Source organism: Mercenaria mercenaria, chromosome 9, assembly GCF_021730395.1.
Source record: "Mercenaria mercenaria strain notata chromosome 9, MADL_Memer_1, whole genome shotgun sequence".
Classification (NCBI taxonomy): domain Eukaryota; kingdom Metazoa; phylum Mollusca; class Bivalvia; order Venerida; family Veneridae; genus Mercenaria; species Mercenaria mercenaria.
The window spans coordinates 24,907,636-24,928,439 of record NC_069369.1 but is presented as its reverse complement, the minus strand read 5'-3'; the positions used below and the strand labels follow the sequence as shown (position 1 = coordinate 24,928,439).

The following is a 20,804-nucleotide window of genomic DNA, read 5'->3' as shown; positions in this document are numbered from 1 at the left end:
ATCCGCATGCGTACTTTCCTAAGTGTGTATTTCAGGGCCGTAGGAACAGTCGGGGTGGGGTCCTCCCAATTATCATAGCAAATATTTTGACTGCGAGTCAATTTTAGCTGATTTTCATAATGCGTGCGCTCATCCCACCAATCTGAAAATGCTTTCTACGGTCCTGTATTTGACTTTGAAAGACATTTCATATAGTTATTCTTCAAGTTAAAGAAATTAATAGGGTTCCAACCATTTTCTTCCAAATCTGATCCACAAATTTAAAACAAAATAAAACAAAAATATTTGCAACACAGTTAAAGAACTTTAAAATGCACTATAAAATTGTATCAAAGGTATTTCTGTGTATCTTTTTATACATGCAATGTTAAGAAGTCACTGAAAACAATGTGCAAGATAAGTTCAACATTTTTAAGCTTAAAAATTCCAATTTACTCATAGATATAGGCGTATTATCAATATTCCAGAAAATCGCGGTTTTAGATACAGTTTCCAGCACTTTTGCTCAAAAAATCATATTTTGCATACTTGAATTTTGGTAGATTTTTCACTGTAGACTCAGCATATGTTGTAGAATATGAAAACACAAAAACCATTTCTGTGCAATTTTTTTCCGTTATTTGCATTTTTGACACTAGATTTACTGGACTATAATAAAATGTTTAACATATGGCAAACTGTTGTACTTTTGCAGTGTAAGACTATCGTTGCCAACATTTCTTTGAAAATGTAACTCACCATCATTGACATATATTTATATTGTTTATTATTACATAAACACATGGGTAGTAACCATTTGTCTGTCTGTCTGTCTGTCTGTCTGTCATGGAAACTTAAGGGACTATATATTATATACTCTATGCTGTAGCAAAAGGAAAAGCAACAAGAAAAGCACTGAAAGGCGCCCAACGGAACAGGGCAGAAGACAATAATCAATACATTTTATATCAATTATGAAGATAACATTATATGAGCACATGAAAATCACCAGACATAAAATAAGTTGACTGTAATCAATTTGAAATAAGGAAACCTTTCCCTCTTTTCTCTCATGTATATTGGCAGCATGATCATATCGGAATTGTAATTTGCCGGTACTTCATATATAAATATATCGTCTCTATCCATAATCTGTCTCACTGCATCAGACATTGCAAACACTTTGTGAAATCTATGGTTATACACATCTGTCACAACCATCTAAGAATAGAGTAAATGATATACCTGTTAATATTGCATGAAGATGAATGAACTTATATAAAAAAAAAAACATGCTTTCTTTAGTTAAACTAACTATCATACAAATATTACAGATGCAACCATTACTTCAGTGCTTCAATATTTTGAAATGGATAAAATGTTACAGTAAAACAATGAGACAAGCTAGTAAAGCAGTGAATCTTGCTGATTTCCAATTTCTAACCTTTCTTCACAATCAATTGTAAGTGAAACAAAAGTGATGCATTGTAAAAGTAAATAAAACGTGACATACATGATTTGTGTCCACTTTGACATAACCGGAGAGCTCGTCACATAAGTCAGCGACAACACTGTTTTTCGCCAGGAGGAGTTTGAACTAATAAAAGAACAGAGTGTTTTAATGTTTTTTAGTTTCATAACATTGAAATTCTACAATTTTTAAACATTGTAATATACATCGCCCTATTCTTTGAGTGTACTACAGGGTTGTTCGAGGTAACCAAAGTTTGAATTATATTTTGTTTTATGTCTGAATGATTGTCTTTAAACAAGGACAATTCCACTCTGTAAATCTGTTTTATATATCATATTTGTTTCTTCTCAATATTTTATAACTATCTATTTATTTTCTACTTTCACTTTATATTAAGGACATTTTTATCAACTTTTTATATTATTAAAGGGGTTTAATAGCAGGTTTAAATTGCCATGATTATTATTTTAATTTACGTAAATTGTTTAACAAACTGTAACGCGTTCAGATAGAACAACATTATTATTACCGACAGTTTGACACGTGGTAAATTTCTGTGTATTTGATGGTTTATTTATAGTTATATCAATGAATACTTACAGTCGATTAATTACAAAAGTATTATGGACATAACTGAATAGTTTTACATATTGAATATTCTATCAATACATATCATCTCAATGAGATTATTTCAAATAAAATCTTAAAAAGTAAGTTTCGCTTATGGACATATGAGAATCAATGTACTTACATTTGCATACTTAAGTGGGTATAGGAACAATAGATAACTGTATTTTTTCTTTGATGTCATTCATTCCGTTTGCTTTTATGGGGCTATTTTTCATTTTACAGAGAGAACTAAAGAGTAGCCACATAAATATCCATATGTAGGAACGGACGGAGATTATCAATGCCCAGATTTAAAAACCCTAGTTATATAAAAGTAATAAGATATTATTTTTATAAATAAAACCAATGGTTCATGTATACTTTATAAAATCTACATACGTCCATTGTTTATAACATCTATAAATATAAAAAAAGTATTTAATTTCAACTTTGAAAACATTTCATTTTGAAACTGGTGGGAAAGTATGAGAAAAAATGTAAGAAATCATCATATTAAAGGGAAGTAATACAGTAACTGAAGAAAATAGACCAACATCTTTTTTTTTAAATTGGGTCCATATGACGCATTAGCTTATATTAAGATATCATACAAATTTGCCAGGAAAATACCAATGTTGAATTTCGACCTTCAATTGTGGCCTTGACCTTTGAGCTGGGAGTCTGGGTATTGCATGCGACACGTTGTCTCATTATGAGAAACATTTGTGTTAAGTAATATTGAAATCCCTTCATGGATGACTGAGGTATTGACCGGACAGGAAAAACACCTATTGATATTTGACCTCCAAGTATGACATTGACCTTTTAGCTAGGGTTCTGGGTGCTGCGCACAACACATCATCTTATTATCGGGAACATTTGTTCCAAGTAATATTAAAATCCCTTTATGGATTGTTGTTTTACAGACTGAACAGGAGTAAAGCTCTGTTGATCTTTGGCCTTTGAGCTAGGGGTCACATCCTGGGAAATATCCGTGCGAACTAACTTTCTAATCCTGTTTTGAAAGACAAAATAACGGACCGGATAGGAAAAAAAACCTATAGACCTTTGATCTCCTAGTGTGACCTTGACCTTTGAGCAGCTAGGGTTCTGGATGCTGTGCAAGACACGTTGTCTGATTATCGGGAAACTTCAGCTAGGGTTCCAGATTGTGCGCATGACACGTTGTCTCATCATGATGAACATTTGTGCCAAGTAATATTAAAATATCCCCTGATGACTGACAGAGTAATTGACCGGACACAAAACTGCGGACAGACGGACGGACGTATGCCCATACGATTTGGTATAAGGTGGTCATTCCATTGTTTGAAAACAATAGAATGACCATTTAAGGGACAAAAGACTTAAGTGGTTACGGAATGAATACAAAGATTTTCTACTGTCCTATGCCATCAATCGTTTGCTCGGACGGAATGACAGACGGACAGACGGTAAAGTGCAATCCTATGTTACCGAAACTTGTTTTAACCAGTAGGGGACTAATAACTACAATTTACATACCTGTATAGGCTTTTCCCTTGCACTATACGGAACCCAAAACAACGTAAGCTGACGCATTTGTTTCTTTAAGAGTTTATGTAGCTGCATCACGGGAATAGGCAAGTGGTAAAATGGTTTAGTAGATTCAGAGTTGTGATGACATTCCTTGCACTGATAGGTTCTCTTCAGAAATCCTTGCAACTCGCATGTGCTATGTCGATCACTTTCTAGTCCAGTGTTAGGCGATGGCATCTATGTAAATATGTGCATTTGTCTAAAGTTTGTATCATACAGATTCGTAAGTTGATGAAATCATGGTGATTTATATAAAACATAAATGTACTGACAATATCAATAGCTACATACAAATTTGTTACTCAGAACATCGCTGATATCCTTCTTTTAGTTTCGTGTACTTCAATTTGTAAAGTTTGTGTGAAAATGAATCAAATGATTAATCATTGAAACAATCACATACATACATGCATACCATATCATACCATACTAAACATACATTGTGCGAATTATTTACCCCTAACTAAAATTTGACTTTTCAGTCCGATACTCGGCTTCTAATCTATCTGGCTAATGGTTATTCATGAGCAAAATTAACAAGGCGCATCCATATTTTAAAGGATAACTCACCAAATACAGATGCAGAAAAGCATGAAGCAGCGAAGACTTGTCACAGCCCTCCAATACTTTGTGCAAAACGTCTGTGCATTTCGAAAATTCACAGACCTCCTTAACAGCATCCGTCATTTCGCCAAGTGCTTCACTACTGTCTAGCTTTTGTTTCAGCTCTAAGTTGAAACAAAATGGTATTGTTTTTTCCCAGTCAGTTGGTAAATCGTCAATAAGCCATTCACCCTCTTTTGCGGCAACTTTTCCCGCCTGGGCGTCTAAGAACAGCTGTTCTACATTTGGGTCCATTTGTTTTTCAGAATAACTGTTCATTGTAGAAATGACAGTTTCCAAAGCAATATTGTCTAACTCCACAGGTTTTTGATATTCTTTGTGCCGGGATAGTATCTTCCGTCGGGTCGTTTCAGTGAGCTCTTTGACTTTGTTAATAATGTCATCATGATATTTTTCGACATCTTGAAGCAGTTTGTTCTTTTCACTATCGAGACTTGCTAAGTATTCTTTTCTTTTTTTCCTTTCCGCTACTGCTTTTATCTTGATATTTTCGATAACTTCTTTTATTTCCTTGTGTTGATCACTGTCTTTAAAGCGTTTAGCGACGTTTGACAGGGAGTCAACATTCTTACAAGATCTAAAAACAAACATTAAAAATAATGTTCTTAATGCAACATCAATATCTGTAAAAAATGAAATTTCTTATACATTTAGAAAAATATAATCTAACTGAGAAATCAAACCTTCAACGAAATCGAAATATATACTCATAATTTAGCATGTAGTTTGTGAAAGATTATAAAGTACATGCTGTTAGTAAAGATCTTTTGATAAATAAAACTGTTATCATATCTGCGGTGACACAGAGGTGACATGCTCTACTCTTTTCTAAATGCACTTCTCTTTTTTATGTCGTTCCCACACGATACTAACTCGAGGAAACGACTTAGTATGTCGTGGTAACGAGATGCTAAGTCGTGGGAACGACATAAAAAGAGAAGTGCAATTTTTTTTAAAAAAAGTATTGCATTGAAAAAAAAGAGTAGCACAATAAAAAAGAGTAGTGTAATAAAAAAAGAATAGTGCAATAAAAAAAGTGTAGTGCATGCTAGCTATGCCGCGGGAACGACTTACTAACTCGTGGGAACGAGTTAGCTATGTCATGGAAACGACTTGCTATCTCGTTCCCACGACATAGTAGGTTGTTCCCGCGACATAGCTAACTCGTTACCACGACATAGCTACCTCGTTCCCACGAGTTAGGCAGCCAATCAAATTGTTTGTTACATTTATTACACCTGTGATCATCCTTCGAATCACTTCGAAGGAAACCCGTCTTCTCACCATGAAATCTTACAAGTCGTCTTCCATCATGGCGACTTTATTACAAAGGGAAGTAACTTATCATTTATAGCAAATAAATATAAATTACGCATATTACGCAAAATTTGATTGGTTGACTAACTCGTGGGAACGAGATAACTATGTCGTGGGAACGACTTACTACGTCGTGGGAACGAGATGGTAAGTCGTTCGCACGACATAGCTAACTCGTTCCCACGAGTTACTAAGTCGTTCCCTCGACATAGCTAGCATACACTACCATTTTTTATTATACTATTCTTTTTTATTACACTTCTCTTTTTTATTGCGCTACTCTATTTATTTCAATGCAATACTTTTTTTTAAATTGCACTTCTCTCTTTTTATGTCGTTCCTACGACTTAGTAACTCGTTACCACGACATACTAAGTCGTTTCCTCGAGTTAATATCTCGTGGGAACGACATAAAAAAGAGAAGTGCAATTAAAAAAAAAAGGGTAGTATATGTCACCTCTGTGTCACTGTAATATACGATAGCATGTATAGTTTGTTGGATAAATAAAAGATAAAACCAGTGTAAATCGCGTTCGATTCGTCTGCTTGATATCTAAAAACAGTTAATTCATGTTTTCATTCCTTGTACCAGAATGAAACACTAAATTTATATGATAAATGCCTTATTATAATAACGTTTTCTATATGTATAATGTATTTATTGTCTCATATCCTTTTCTTTCCATGCTGCCACTAGTCCCATCTATATCACCAAGTAATTGCAAAAACGTTGCATTGCGTTCTTTAATGCCTAAAGTTGATACGGCGCAGAAAAGAATGTCCCTTAATTTTGATAAATGCGGCTGCCATTCAACTGACAAAGATGGCGGAATAGGCTAAATTTATTAATTGGATTTTTAAGTTTAAATTTTTCTAGAAAAACAAAATGACAAGTACATTGCTATGTATTGTTATCAATAAATGAGAAGATAGCTGTTCAATTTCCACTCCTGAAAGCCTGTTTTTTTTGTTGTTTTGTTTTTGTTTTTTTTTTTTGGGGGGGGGGGGGGGGGGGGGGGGGGGGACAATAGTTTTCTATGTAATTTAGAAATACATGTTCATAAACATGTGAAACCTTCCCGCCTTATGCCAAACGATACGTAGAGAGTGTGACTCATACAACTGCTCTTTCATGATTAGCTCTCATCCAGTAGAAAAGCTGCTAATCATCTGAGAGGTACATTCAAATCTTGTAGCAGACAACATTTTTTTTCTGGAAAGTACACTTCTAGACAATCATTCAACATAATTTTTTCACAACTTATAACATTGGTGCTGAAGAAGACTTGTGCAAAATTTCAAAACTTTGATGAATTTATTTTTTTAAAAATAACTGCAACAGCTGACATGTTCAGGATTATTCACAAAATAAAATTCAAATGGATAATGATATAGATTGCAAAACCTCTAACAAAACGACAAAGACAATTTTATGAAATTCAATGAAAATTAAATCAGCTAATTATACAAACCAGTTTGCTGTTATACTAAAAGATAGGTCTATAAGGAGCTTCTTTTTGCCATATATGTATGACAAACTCCGGCTATAAGAAACACAGTTTGCTGTACCAAAGAGTTTACTGGATTTACTAAAACTGTACCTACATTTTGTTCTAAAGAATATAAAAGCTCTTGTCGAGTCTTCCAATTTGCAAGATCAATGTATGTTGCAGGAAAAGTTATTGCAAATTTAATATTTACCACAAGTGTAAATGAATACGGATCCAGCCCTTTTAATGACTGGGAGCTGGATTAGCAAGATGGATAAAAGACAGATCTTCTACATAATGAGTACGAATGACTTTACTTAAGTAGATGCTTAGAGAACTTACTAAGCGATTGACATAATAATTGAAAGAACTATCGGCCGACAGATGTAGAAGTCAACTGATAGACTATCGGGCAGTTATGAGGGACAGATTGAATAATAGTGCTAGACTGACAAATTTGGTTTGTTTGGTATGTTAGGCTCAAACACTAACACATTTAGGTCATACGTTGAATTTCCAGCTTTAAAGAAGGACACAATATGCGCTCCTATGTGCATTATTTCAACAGCCAACTGACACCCGGGTAGAACTAGCAATCTGCTGCTAGCCATATGGATTGCTTCCTGAAATCACGACAACATTACTACTCGAATCCAAATAAATTATAAGGCAAGTGATCCTAAGTAAACAAACTTAAGTACTATGTCTGTCAACAAGTACATTATCGGTGCCAGCCACCAGTGCATGACTTCCTTACTAGTCGGATTCATATCTAACTTTCCACAAAACTCTTTAAAAGCAATATTACCAGAGCTGTCTGTCACAGGAGACAGGTACCCGACTATTTTGATGCTGGATAGTGAAATATGGCCCGTCTTAGGAAGCTGGAGTTATAACTGTTGTATTTAAGGACTCCAGTGTGGAAGACGATATTGGAAAATAAGTTCAAGACTGTGTCAAATGTATTAAGTAATAACAGACAAGGAGTGTAAGTGTATTCAGAATATTAACTTAGAATAAAAGGGACAAAATTCATGGAATATTTCTGCAAGAGAAAAACGCCATGTGTCATATCATATTGCTAATAAATTAACGTGTAATATCTATTCTAGATTTGAATCAAATCAATATAGATTTAGTAATACTTCAGATAGAGCAAAAGAGCATCACAACTTTAACATGAACTTCTAAGTAAAAAGGGGGCATAATTAATAACATAATGGAGCCAGTGTGATGGACATTGTGTCATATCATTTGAGTGATGATGTGTAACAACTTTTCTAAGTTTGAATCATATCCATTTAGTGATAAAAGAGAGATTGTAAAAAAAAAAACATCAAAATTAACTTAAATTCTAAGTAGAAAAAGGACGTACCTGTAGTTAATGAAATATTTGTGCAAGTGTTACTGCGAAAGCGCATCACATCTTTTAGCTGAAAATTTAAGTAAAAAGCGGAAGTGGGGGGTGGGGGTAATTCATGGAATATTGGTGCGAGAGTAATGACCTTTGTGTCATATGATGTAGACAATGATGTCTTAATCAATTCCCTTCTGTAATAAAAGAGATATAGTGAAAAGGCATCAAAATGAACTGAAAGGAACATTAGTCAGGAAAAATTGGTGTCTTGTGTCATATGATGTGGGAGATGATGTGAATCAACTCTTATAAGAGTTTTAATTTAATCCATTTGGTTACAACAGAGCTAGTGTGAAAGCACATCAAATCTTTAACCTGAAATTCTAAGTTAACAGACATACTGTTGCCAGAGTTATTGTCCTTGTGTCATATGATGTGACTGACGATGTGGAACAACTATTTTATGTCTAATCAAATATCTTCTGTAACAACAGGTTCATTTCCTAGAAAAAAATTAAATTTATGTTCTGTCCTGTTCTTGTGTCATATGATGTTGGTGAGGATGAGGAATAAGTATATTAAGTTGAAGCAAATCCATCAAGTTATAACAATTATAGGTTATTAGCTTTGTATCGGGAAATATGCACGAGTTATTCAGCGGAAATATTGCGCGACTTTAGGAGCGCAATATTCATCCGCTGAAGAACGAGTGTATATTTCACGATGCAAAGATAATAACCTTTTTATTACATACGCATCTACACGTATAAATATTATGTAAAAATCATAAATATGTTCAACAGCCTGAATAGGATTGACAATACTGAACTAAATAGTCACGCACCCGATATGAAATTCAGGCGTCAGTGTATGGAAAAATATTGACGTTTCCGGTACCAGTGTTACTTAAGGACACGTCACGGCTGAGATAGTTTAGCATTATTACAATACACAATCGGTATTGAAATTGTGTTTCCAGTACATGTGCTCATTAGATAAATCCTCAATATCTATGTGAAAATAAGGGATGTGTTTTGTATGATTGCAACAATGTGAGTTGCTCTAATTAGTGACAAATGACTGAAACAATAGGAATTCGTATGTGACTTGGATAGACATACCACATTAATATTTGTGCTTGAAATTCCTTTGTTGAGCTCACCGAAGTCACATATGAATGTCTATTGTTTTAGTTTATTGTCTGTTATAAAGGTACCAAATCTCAATATTAAGATATAAGAATTGTTCCTTTTTGGTAGACAGAGGAAACTATTTGGTTGAATCATAACATAACGGTTTTTTGGAAAGAACTGAATATTCTTTGGGTTTTTTTTTGTTATTCACCGGAAATTCAAAACGTGACATCACCTTAACGGGGAATAGAAACGAGTATGTAAAAAATACAAATATAAAGTGAAAGTGTATTAAGACTCAACCAAAGTGTGGACAAGGACGCGGTGCGGACACCTGGATTAATAGGATAGCTCTCCATATACTTAGTATAGTCGAGCTACAAAAACTTCGAACGTGTGTAAAATCAAACTTCGAGCAGGAATATTTTGATTACTTTATGGTATTGATTATGGCTCTTTAATTGGTTTTCCTTTTTTGGTATAATCGGGCCTTTAAAATTATTCCATAGATCAATAAACACGAGTAAAACGTGCGGCACGAAATTAGTTAGGTGTGTGTAATTATAGGTTATTAGCTTTGTATCGGGAAATATAATGAACGAGTTCTTCAGCGGAAATATTGCGCGACTTTAGGAGTGCAATATTCTTCCGCTGAAGAACGAGTGCATATTTCCCGATACAAAGATAATAACCTTTTTATTACATACGCATCTACACGTATAAATATAGTGTAAATATCATAACTTTGTTCAATAGCCTGAATGGGATTGACAATACTGAACAAATTGAAAAAATAGTGCAACAACAAACACAGAATTACGTCACGCACCCAATATGAAATTCAGGCGTCAGTGTATGGAAAAATATTGACGTTTCCGGTACCAGTGTAATTTAACGGGGAATAGAAACGAGTATGTAATAATGGACGTTACTGCATACTTATTGAACTCTTAATGCTTTCGACAGAGTTAGAAAAGTTCGAACTTAATAACCTTTTACTAAATTTCATACATGTGGATTTTTTTATAATACCAATATTTGATGATATTTTACACACATTCAATTAGTTGTTAATACTATATATTGATTAGATATAAATATTAGGGTAAAATGGGGTAACTGGGACAATGGGGAAATTGGGACACTTTACACTTTTCAGTAAATTGGGGTAAATATTGGTTACGTTCCCTAAATAAGATCATATGTTGAAAAAGAACATTCAGTGTTAAAGCCTATTATGACAAAACTTTTCTGCCGATGGATTGGAAAATATTTTAAGAATCGATTTTCTTAGACATATGTTGAGAGTATTACTAATTAAATAAAAATAAGAAAACATAAAATTACACGCTGTAAATAATTATGCCTATTTTTTTTTCAGATGGTGCATTAAAATATTCTCGTTATGTTCCTGTCTAGTGAAACGCACAGTAGAAATAGTCGTCTGACTTTCTAGATATATTTGCTTTAATGTGGTCGGTATATCAATAAGATCTTAAAGATATTTAATTTCGGTACCGTAACGGCTTGATCTTAAATGTGACGTCAATTTTGACGCAAGAAGCTGGTTCTCGTATACATGTAATATCGCATTTAACTTGTTTGAAATATTGAAGCGTATTATGTATCATTGCAAATCAAGGACATGGCATTATTTTTTTTAAAATTCTATAAAAAAAGTATAATAATTTTGTTTTATTGACTTTCATTTTGAATAATAAAGTGGCCTGTCATGAACCGTTGCGTTGACGTCAGACAACGACGTTATAAAACAGGTGCTTGTTTGTGAAATATGGCATGTCCAAAATATTTATATTGGTATATGTTGATACCTTCAGTTATGGGAAGAGTTGCAAAACTGTAGGTATCACATTACTATTTCATACAATGAGATTTGTTTTTGAGAAATTACAACATACTTTATTTTTGAACGTTCCTTTTCAAAAGTGTCCCACTTACCCTAATGTATTGGGGCAAGTGGGACACTGTCGTTAAGAACAAAGTTCTCCATGCTTTTATTTTTGAACAAACTGGATGCTGGAAGAAAAAGGGGATATGCTCCAATGGACAGTACATAAAATGTTGTACATAACTGGACATAACCACTATAAATTGTCAACTTTTAATCTTTTTCCACGAATGAAATGAAAATAGGAAAGAAAGTCTAGTAATGATGAAACTCTGATATTTTGTAAGTATACCACTAGTTGACAGGCGTGGTCATAAAATATATTCGCTTAACTCTGGTGCAACTTCTGAATTTTCTACCCGATACCAAGTTTACATGATCTAACTCACTGTTTAGTCACATAAGTTTATTTAAAGGGAGATCGTTCCGTGAACCCCTCCCACTCATTCCGCGTAAAATCTGGTGAGTTTAGAATTTTTGATAGTCTAATAGGCTAATACTGATATTTCTTTCATGTTTAAAGAAACTGTCGGCAAATCTTATATTAATAAGTAGTATTTATACTAGGTGAAGCGCAGGAACCAACTGACAGTCAAGCCAACATGGTAGTTCTTTTAGTTAATTACTCCTTTAAAAGATGACATTGTGTAAAATATTCAGGCTAAAGCAAACACCAAATATTGGCCAGACAACACATTTTAGGTACAGTTGCCAATAGTTTCCGAGAGCGTATGCCCATGTGTCCCTCTAGATCTCCTTAACTCTACCTTCATTCCCCTCATATTTCATCCCCCCCTCCGAGTCTTCCTGTATGCAAAAAGCTAGTTAATGTCCTTATTTCTTTGTGAAAAAAGACACACATTTTAATTGTCCCGTTAATATTTGATAAAATCTATGTTTTAAGACTGTTTAAAATTTTGATCAGTTTCAAGTGTAAAAATCACATATATAAGTACATAATAGATTATGTCAAGTTTATGTTTAATTCATACATAGTTATTTACACTTATAACATTTTTTTTATTTTAAACGATTTATATAATAAGCATATATTGAAACAAATAATGACATAATTTAGGCAAAAATTGGACAAATTGATTTCTTTATGCATCCTTGTTTTACAAAACAGTCATAAATTGTAATTAATACTGAGCAATTTTTTCAGTTTAGAATTCCTTTTTGATCTGTGGACATGAATGGTTTCATTTGTCATAAATGCGACTGTAATATACATAAATTCTAATTAAACTAAAATGTCCCAAGTTACCCCAACTGGGTGGGGTAACTTGGGACACTTGACCAATGTTTAATTAATTTATAGTTTATCACAGGTTATCAGGTATTTGTAAAAGTTTATATTCGTCATATATTATATAGGTTGCGCATACTGAAATATCAATAAATCAAGTTTTTGTCTTTCTAAAATATTACTCAACAGTGTTTCTTTAAGTGTCCCAGTTACCCCATTTTACCCTATATATGTATTAATTCGTACCACTGTTATCATAAAATAAAAATCAGTTACGCACTGCATATTTTTGAAACCGTCATCAGTGTTGTTTTCTTTTCTTATTCACTGTATAATCAAGAAACGTTTTATTTTAGGACGAGCGTAGTGTGGGGGAAAATAATGTCAACTGATCACCCCTGCCTCCAAGAAAAATCACATGACGAGGAAAAACTATGTTATCGTAAAATGGCGACACGCTTGGCTACGCCTTGTAAAAATCAGGCAGAAATACATTTAATACCACAATCTTTACTTTTTCAATCTGTTTATGTTTTCCTGTATTTTAAAGCGATTCGTCAAATTCTTAGACTGATTTCATCGTTTATTTTTTTACAGATGCGCATCAACACTCGTGAAAACAGTAATTTTCGTATTAACGTATTTTTTAGAATTTTACTCGTATTACAAGCAAACATATAATACTTAACTAATGAGGTATAACCTTTGGTCAACAAAATTCAAAACTGTAAAAATATAACACGGCTGAAATGCATCCCAATTTTATACGTGATGGTAGATCTAGTGTCTACTGTAACGGTATGGTGAAGTAATTTGGTTTATTTAAATTAATATATAGATTACAATGTACATTGTTTGAACAGTAGATAAATTCATCTTATCAGACTACCCAACCTTTATCAGAAAGGTTATTGAATTATAATCTCCTGTCACAATTTTTTTTATCAAGATGGGTACTTATCCATGTAAAATTTTATCCCCCAAAAAAGCAACCAATTTCAGAAATGATAATTTAAAAAGTACAACCTGTGTTTGACGGTAACACAAGATGGGCAACAAAACTGGCTGTGATCTTCACAATACATATCAAGCAACTTTCCACGATGCGTTGCGCATCGAGCAATCTGTACACTAGTAACAGCAGTTCTTTTCCCCTCGCATTCACCTTTAGACTCCTGATTACACATATCCGTCAAACGATGAGATCGTAAAGCAACAAATTTATTGTGATCGCGAACACACTTTTCACAAAGATGCGAACCACAGTCGGCACAAAATGTCCTAGCTTCCTTTGTCTTGCCCACCTCCAGACACGGAGAACAGCACGTTTCGTAAATTTCTTCAGAACCCTGTAGTGTGCAATTTATGTCGGCCATTTTAAACTTATTTACACACCGTTTCATTTATTTATTTACTTCCTTGTCCACCGTTTTCAGTGGCGTACAAGCAAGTTCACCGCGTATGGGGGAACGAAATTTCTTCTTAATTAATTTTTTTTTTAAAAATCAATGTTCAGAACAAGTGTGCTGCAACAATATAACAAAATAAAAGTTGAAAAAGTTGAACATTCTTTTATTCGTTAACAATGTTTCTTTCATTCATTTTCAGACTATTAGATGGTTATGTCTTCTTGATTAAAAGAGTATGCATTTAAGATCGTCCGTGAATGAAAAAGAAGTCGTCGGATTGCAATCGCAGTATTATGCGCGAATGTATTTAACAAATCTTCAAACGCAACACAATATTTGGCAATAGATTCAAACGTGCGGAAAGTATATTTTAAAATCGTGCAAGCTTTTAGATCAATAGACAGTAAATTGAAGCAAACGATTAAAAACAGATACAGGAAATTAAATTTACATCTACGTAACATAGCCTAAAGGGGCTCAGCGGTCACACCCGGAAAAACACACGTCGTAGTAACAAAGATTTACATTTCACAAGCCTAGATATCGGTTTATTTATTTTCTTCTTCCTTAACAGAATGTTTTAAAAAAGAACATAATGAGCCGTGCCATGGGAAAACCAACATAGTGGCTTTGCGACCAGCATGGATCCAGACCAGACTGCGCGGTCAGGATCCATGCTGTTCGCTAACAGTTTCTCTAATTGTAATAGGCTTTGAAAGCGAACAGCATGGATCCTGACCAGACTGCGCGGATGCGCAGGCTGGTCTGGATCCATGCTGGTCGCAAACCCACTATGATGATTTTCCCATGGCTCATAATATATTTTTCCAAAATACCTTACACAAATATGTCTTTCACTTTAAATACATACATGAAACTGTTATCTTACCTTTAAATGAATAAAACATTGTACATTTATCATCTAAACTTGAATTATAATATTTGAGAAACACTCAAGTGTCCCAAGGACCTCCCTCAACATTCACTCACTCTCGGGAGTTGAGTCGACTGTCACTCACCTTTATGAATACAGATTGAATCTTACCCGAGTAAAGACGTGACCGTCTCAATGAGTGGAGCTGGAGTAATAGTCTATGAATAGCCCTGAGTGGAATTTATGAATATGAAACTTCACCCACACTCCCGTAGGTACGCTCGAGATCCACTTGAATGATACTTACTCAAGTCTGAGTCAAGAAAAAAACTTGAATAAAACCCATTGTGTCTGAAATAATTTGCCCTCCACCTCTGATTCGTGTGGGGAAGTTTGCAGGTTAGTACTGGTACAGAATTTAGGGTAAGGGCTATATTCAAGTCTCGTCGGGTCTGTATGACGATAGGATTTTTGTTTCAAAACAACAAAAAAAGGCCGAAGTTTTCTTTGCTTTCTTTGCGAGCAATAGAAAATGCATTGACAAGCTGAGAACCAGCTATTGCAATATATAAACCCAAAGAAACTCTTTCTAGGTGATTATTTGCTTTTGTGTAATTGGTCGGTTGTATCTACACGGATATTTCAGTCTCGGTAATAACTAGCTTTTACAAAAAAGGTTAACCTTATGCCATTTTTCATTTCATTTTTGGGAAGTGTGGCAGTAATCCAGATTAGGTTTATATAATATAAACAGTATTGCACAATTTCATAACACAGCATTTTGTAAAATTTCAAGAGGCCTTATCTCTAAAATCGGGTATAGTGCATTAATGTCCTGAAAATATGCACAAATTCTCTACATAGTAATGCATTTCTATAAGTTTGAGCAAAATCCCTTGTAAAATACTGTAGAGGATTTTCGCAGACAAAGATTTGGGACGGTCGGATGGACGAACCATCAGACGGACAAAGCGGTAACTGTATACCCTCCGAAATTTTTAGGGAAGCATTGCGCTATTGTAATATATGCAGCTGCGCATGTACCAATCAGTGTGACTTAATATAATGCATGTTAGGTCACAGAAATACGTGGATGGAAGCGATAAATCAATTATGTTTTTCTCCCTGTCTTGGAAATGAGCAGCTGTATTTGAATGGAATTTTAACACTAAATTATGTCTTATATGTTCAAATTTTCTTATCACTAATACAAACCTAAATTTTAAAGATATTTTTTATAATTTAGATATTCGGTCTGTAGTGTTTCTCTATTCCTTATTTGACTTTCGAAAAAAGCAAGACGGAATCAGTTCCTTAATTTTGTTTACTCTATATTCAGCATTTCGATTTTGCATGACCATGTTATGACCTTACATGTTTATGTTATGCAGTGAAAGTGGCGATTATTTTCTTATTACTTTTACAAAGTATTTTCCGAAAAGAGAACAAGTAATTTGTTCCTTATTGAAAAGAGAATAGGGAATAAGAAGGAAGGAACCAGCCTACTCGTCATAAATCATTGGCCAATCCAGTCATTTTAAAAGTATCTAAGATAATTGTAACAAGAGCCATGTCAGACATGGCTAATCCCCCCACCGGGCATATCATAATTGAAGGATGTGGTCCGCATCAGGGGTTTTAAGATGTGGAAGAAAGAATAAGTCAGTAGTGAGGTGGTTTACTGCTAAATTTTATTAATTTTCATGAAGAGTATAACTATGATGTTTTTCTATATGGCTACTGTAAAAAGAAGGAATGGAAAGCTAACAGGGAACAAGAGTGCCAGAATGTCACAATATATGCCCGTCAAAGCAAATTTCTTTACTCTAGCAGCTGTATTTGCAAATGGAATGTTAATTTTGTGGTTGTTTAGTAATCATTGTAAGTCTTTTGTTTTTTAAAGTCCACAAAAAAACTCCTTACTAGGTAGAGATACCTTATATATAATAAAATTAATAAAATACACCTAAAACTGGAGAGTAACATCTATGCTGTACCACAAAAAAGTGGTCTTGTTTTTTCCCTAGGGTCAATTATAAAAATGTTACAATATAAGTTATTTATAGTAACAACTAAGGGAAGTTAATCTTTAAAAAAAAAAAAAAAAAAAAATTGCAAGTCCACAAAAAAATCTTTATCAGGAAGAGACTGGTCAAAATACACCTCAAAATTGGATTTAGCATGTTTGTTGTACTACAGAAAAGTGGTCTCGATTTTTCCCTACGACTAGTAATGAAAAAGTTACAATAAAAGCTATTTAAAGTAACAACAAAGGGAAGTAATTCTAAAGAAGGGAACTGCGCATGACACTTCGTCTCATGATGGTGTATAATTGTGCCAAGTTACATCAAAATCCCTCCATGCATGAAGAAGAAATGCTTCGGACAAAGTCATTCTTGTATCTGACCTTTGGCCTCTAAGTGTGACCTTGACCTTAGGCCTAGTGACCTGGATCTTGCGCATGACACTCCGTCTCGTGGTGGTAAACATTTGTGCCAAGTTATATCAAAATCCCTCAATGCATGAAGAAGAAATACTCCGGACAAGGTTTTTATTCTTGTATCCTTTGACCTCTAAGTGTGACCTTGACCTTAGACCTAGGGACCTAGTTCTTGCGTATGACACTCCGCATCGTGGTGGTAAACATTTGTGCCAAGATATATCAAAATCCCTCCATGCATGAAGAAGATATGCTCCGGACAAATTTCTTTAAGAAAATATGATAAAGGGGAATAACTCAAAAAATAGGCAAGGTTGAGTTATTGTTCTTGCACACTGCACTTCCTCCCAATGTGTTCTATCAGTGTATGAAGTTTGAAGAAAATCCCTCCAGTACTTTTGGAGTGATGCTCCGGACAAATTTTTTTAAGAAAATAAGATAAAGGGGAATAACTCAAAAAATAGGCAAGGTAGAGTTATTGTTCTTGCACACTGCACTTCCTCCCAATGTGTTCTATCAGTGTATGAAGTTTGAAGAAAATCCCTCAAGTACTTTTGAAGTTATGCTCCGGACAAATATCGTTGCGGACGCACGGACGGACGGACGGACGGACGGACGGACGCACGGACGGAGAGCATTTCTAATATCCCCTTCACCTTTGGTGGGGGGATAAATAAGATTCATTACCTACATGTGAAAGGTCGCATTGTATTATACTTACGTTCTGTTTAAAAGGTCGCACTGTAGTATACTTACGTTCTGCCTAAAGAGGTGTACTGTAGTATACTTACGTTCTGTCTAAAGAGGTGTACTGTAGTATACTGAAGGTTTCTCTAAAAGGTCGCATTGTAGTATAAGGTTTCTCTAAAAGGTCGCACTGTAGTATACTTACGTTCGGTCTAAATAAAAGATGTTGTACTGTAGTATACTGAATGTTTCTCTAAAAGGTCGCATTGTAGTATACTTACGTTCGGTCTGAAGAGGTTGTACTGTAGTTTACTTAAGGTTTCTCTAAAAGGTCGCATTGTAGTATACTTACGTTCGATCTAAAGATGTTGTACTGTAGTATACTGAAGGTTTCTCTAAAAGGTCGCATTGTAGTATACTTACGTTCTGCCTAAAGAGGTGTACTGTAGTATACTGAAGGTTTCTCTAAAAGGTCGCATTGTAGTATACTTACGTTCGGTCTAAAGATGTTGTACTGTAGTATACTGAAGGTTTCTCTAAAAGGTCGCATTGTGGTATGCTAACGTTCTGTCTAAAGAGATCGCACTGAAGTATACTTAAGGTTTCCCTAAAAGGTCGCACTCACTGTAGTATACTTGCGTTCGATCAAAAGAGGTTGTACTCTTGTTTATTGCAGATCTCCCTCAAGAGAATGCACTATTGTATACTTACTTTCACACTGTTGTATATTTACTTTCACACTGTTGTATATTTACTTTCACATTGTTGTATACTTACTTTCACACTGTTGTATACTTACTTTCACACTGGTCTATATTTCACACTGTTGTATACTTACTTTTACAATGGTCGATATTTCACACTGTTGTATACTTACTTTCACACTGTTGTATACTTACTTTCACACTGTTATCCAATTACGTTCTCTTTAAAGAAGTTGCACTATAGCATGCTTAAGTTCTATCTATTAAGGCTTCACTGTACTATATTTAAATAATACACGGTTGTATATTTACATTCTCTCTAAAGAGGTGGCACTAAAGTATACTTACGTTCTCTCTAAAGGGTTTGCACTGTAACATATTTGCGTTCTGATTTTTTCCAGTATGCGATTGGCTTACGTCAAGAGGAGGTAATTTCGCCCATACTCTTTCTCTCTTTGTAGAAGACCTTGAATTGTACTTGCAAGACAATTTTAGTTCTGGTTTATTGATTGACGACATTGTATTAATTCTATTACTTTTTGCGGATGATATGGCAATTATAGTATATAGGCAAAAATCCGGAAGATCTGCAGAATAGCCTTTCTTTATTACACACATACTGTATACAGTGGGGATTAGAAGTTAATGTTATGAAAACTAAAATTCTTGCATTTAGGAAAAGGGGAAATACTTTCGCTAGAGAAAGATGGCTTTACAATGACCAACCAATAGAAGTTGTAGATTATTTTGAATTATCTTGGTACAGTGTTCAACTATACAGGAAGTTTTATGTTAAACCAAGAACATTTGATTGGTAAAGCATTAAAAGCTTTAAACGTTTTATTGTATAGCTGTAAAAATTTTGATCTTAAACCAAAGTTATTATGCCAGTTGTTTGATTCTTTTGTAGGCTCTATTTTGTCATACTCTTCTGAAGTATGGGGCCACAATAAGTCAAAAGATATTGAGCGCGTACATGTGAAATTTTGTAAAAGAATCTTAAATGTTAGAAGTAGCACTTGTAATGCAAGTGTTTATGGTGGTTAGGTAGGCACCCTCTATATATTGATAGATATGTGAGAATAATAAAATATTGGTACAAATAAATAAATACGGATAATATTATATTAAGGAAAATCTATAAACTAGGCGTATCTGATTGTTATATAGGGTAAAACAACTAGGTATCGAATGTTAAAAACATATTAGATATGTATTGCTTTTCTGAATAGTTCAATGATACTAGTTTGATAGATTATAAAATGTTTCCAAAGATGTTTAAATAAAGACTTATTGATAATTACATGCAAGAGTTGCATGCGTCTGTTGAAAATAGTACCGTGTTAGATCTTTATAAAATTTGTAAAACAGGACTCACATATGAATGTTTCTTAGATTTATTACCTAAAAGTCATAGATTTGTTTTACAAGAACATAAATATTTGCACATACTCTTAGAAGAATTCAAACCGGTCGATACGGGCAAAATAGTATACCACGCAATGAAAGATGCTGTTTTTGTTGTAACACTATTGATATTTAAGATGAATATCATTTTATTATAATATGCTCATGTTATATAGATATTAGAAAAAATATATTAAGAAATACTATTATAATAGACCATCGATGTAAAAATTTATTGAACTTTTTACTACAAATAAAAAGACTACATTATTAAATCTTGCAAAGTATATTAAAGAATCTATTAAAACTAGAAATATGATTGTGAATTCTAATAATTGATATTAACATTTGCGTCTTCTATTAGCAACTTTAACGACATAATTAAGCCTACTTGTTGATAGAATTATCATACATGTATTATGAATGTTATATTATAACTGTTCATCCTTACTATATGTTGAATAATCAGGTGTATTTGTTTAAAAGATCATGTTAACGTGACATTGTATTATAATATGTTCTTTATTATGCATGACGATGTATCATGTACAAGTCTTTAATAAA

The 20,804-nt window shown here is 33.9% G+C and overlaps 1 protein-coding gene across 1 annotated transcript; it reads right to left on the bottom strand.

The window, feature by feature from the left end:
- Positions 1 to 969: 969 nt before the first annotated feature.
- LOC123546734 (E3 ubiquitin-protein ligase TRIM33-like) lies at positions 970 to 14,114 on the bottom strand. The gene is made up of 5 exons (XM_053551049.1): positions 13,746 to 14,114; positions 4,211 to 4,841; positions 3,587 to 3,817; positions 1,493 to 1,576; positions 970 to 1,200 (listed from the first exon to the last, which is right to left on the bottom strand). Exons 1-5 carry the CDS (start codon positions 14,093 to 14,095, stop codon positions 985 to 987), a joined length of 1,512 nt encoding a protein of 503 aa, XP_053407024.1. The 5' UTR covers positions 14,096 to 14,114; the 3' UTR covers positions 970 to 984.
- Between the last annotated feature and the right edge of the window lie 6,690 nt (positions 14,115 to 20,804).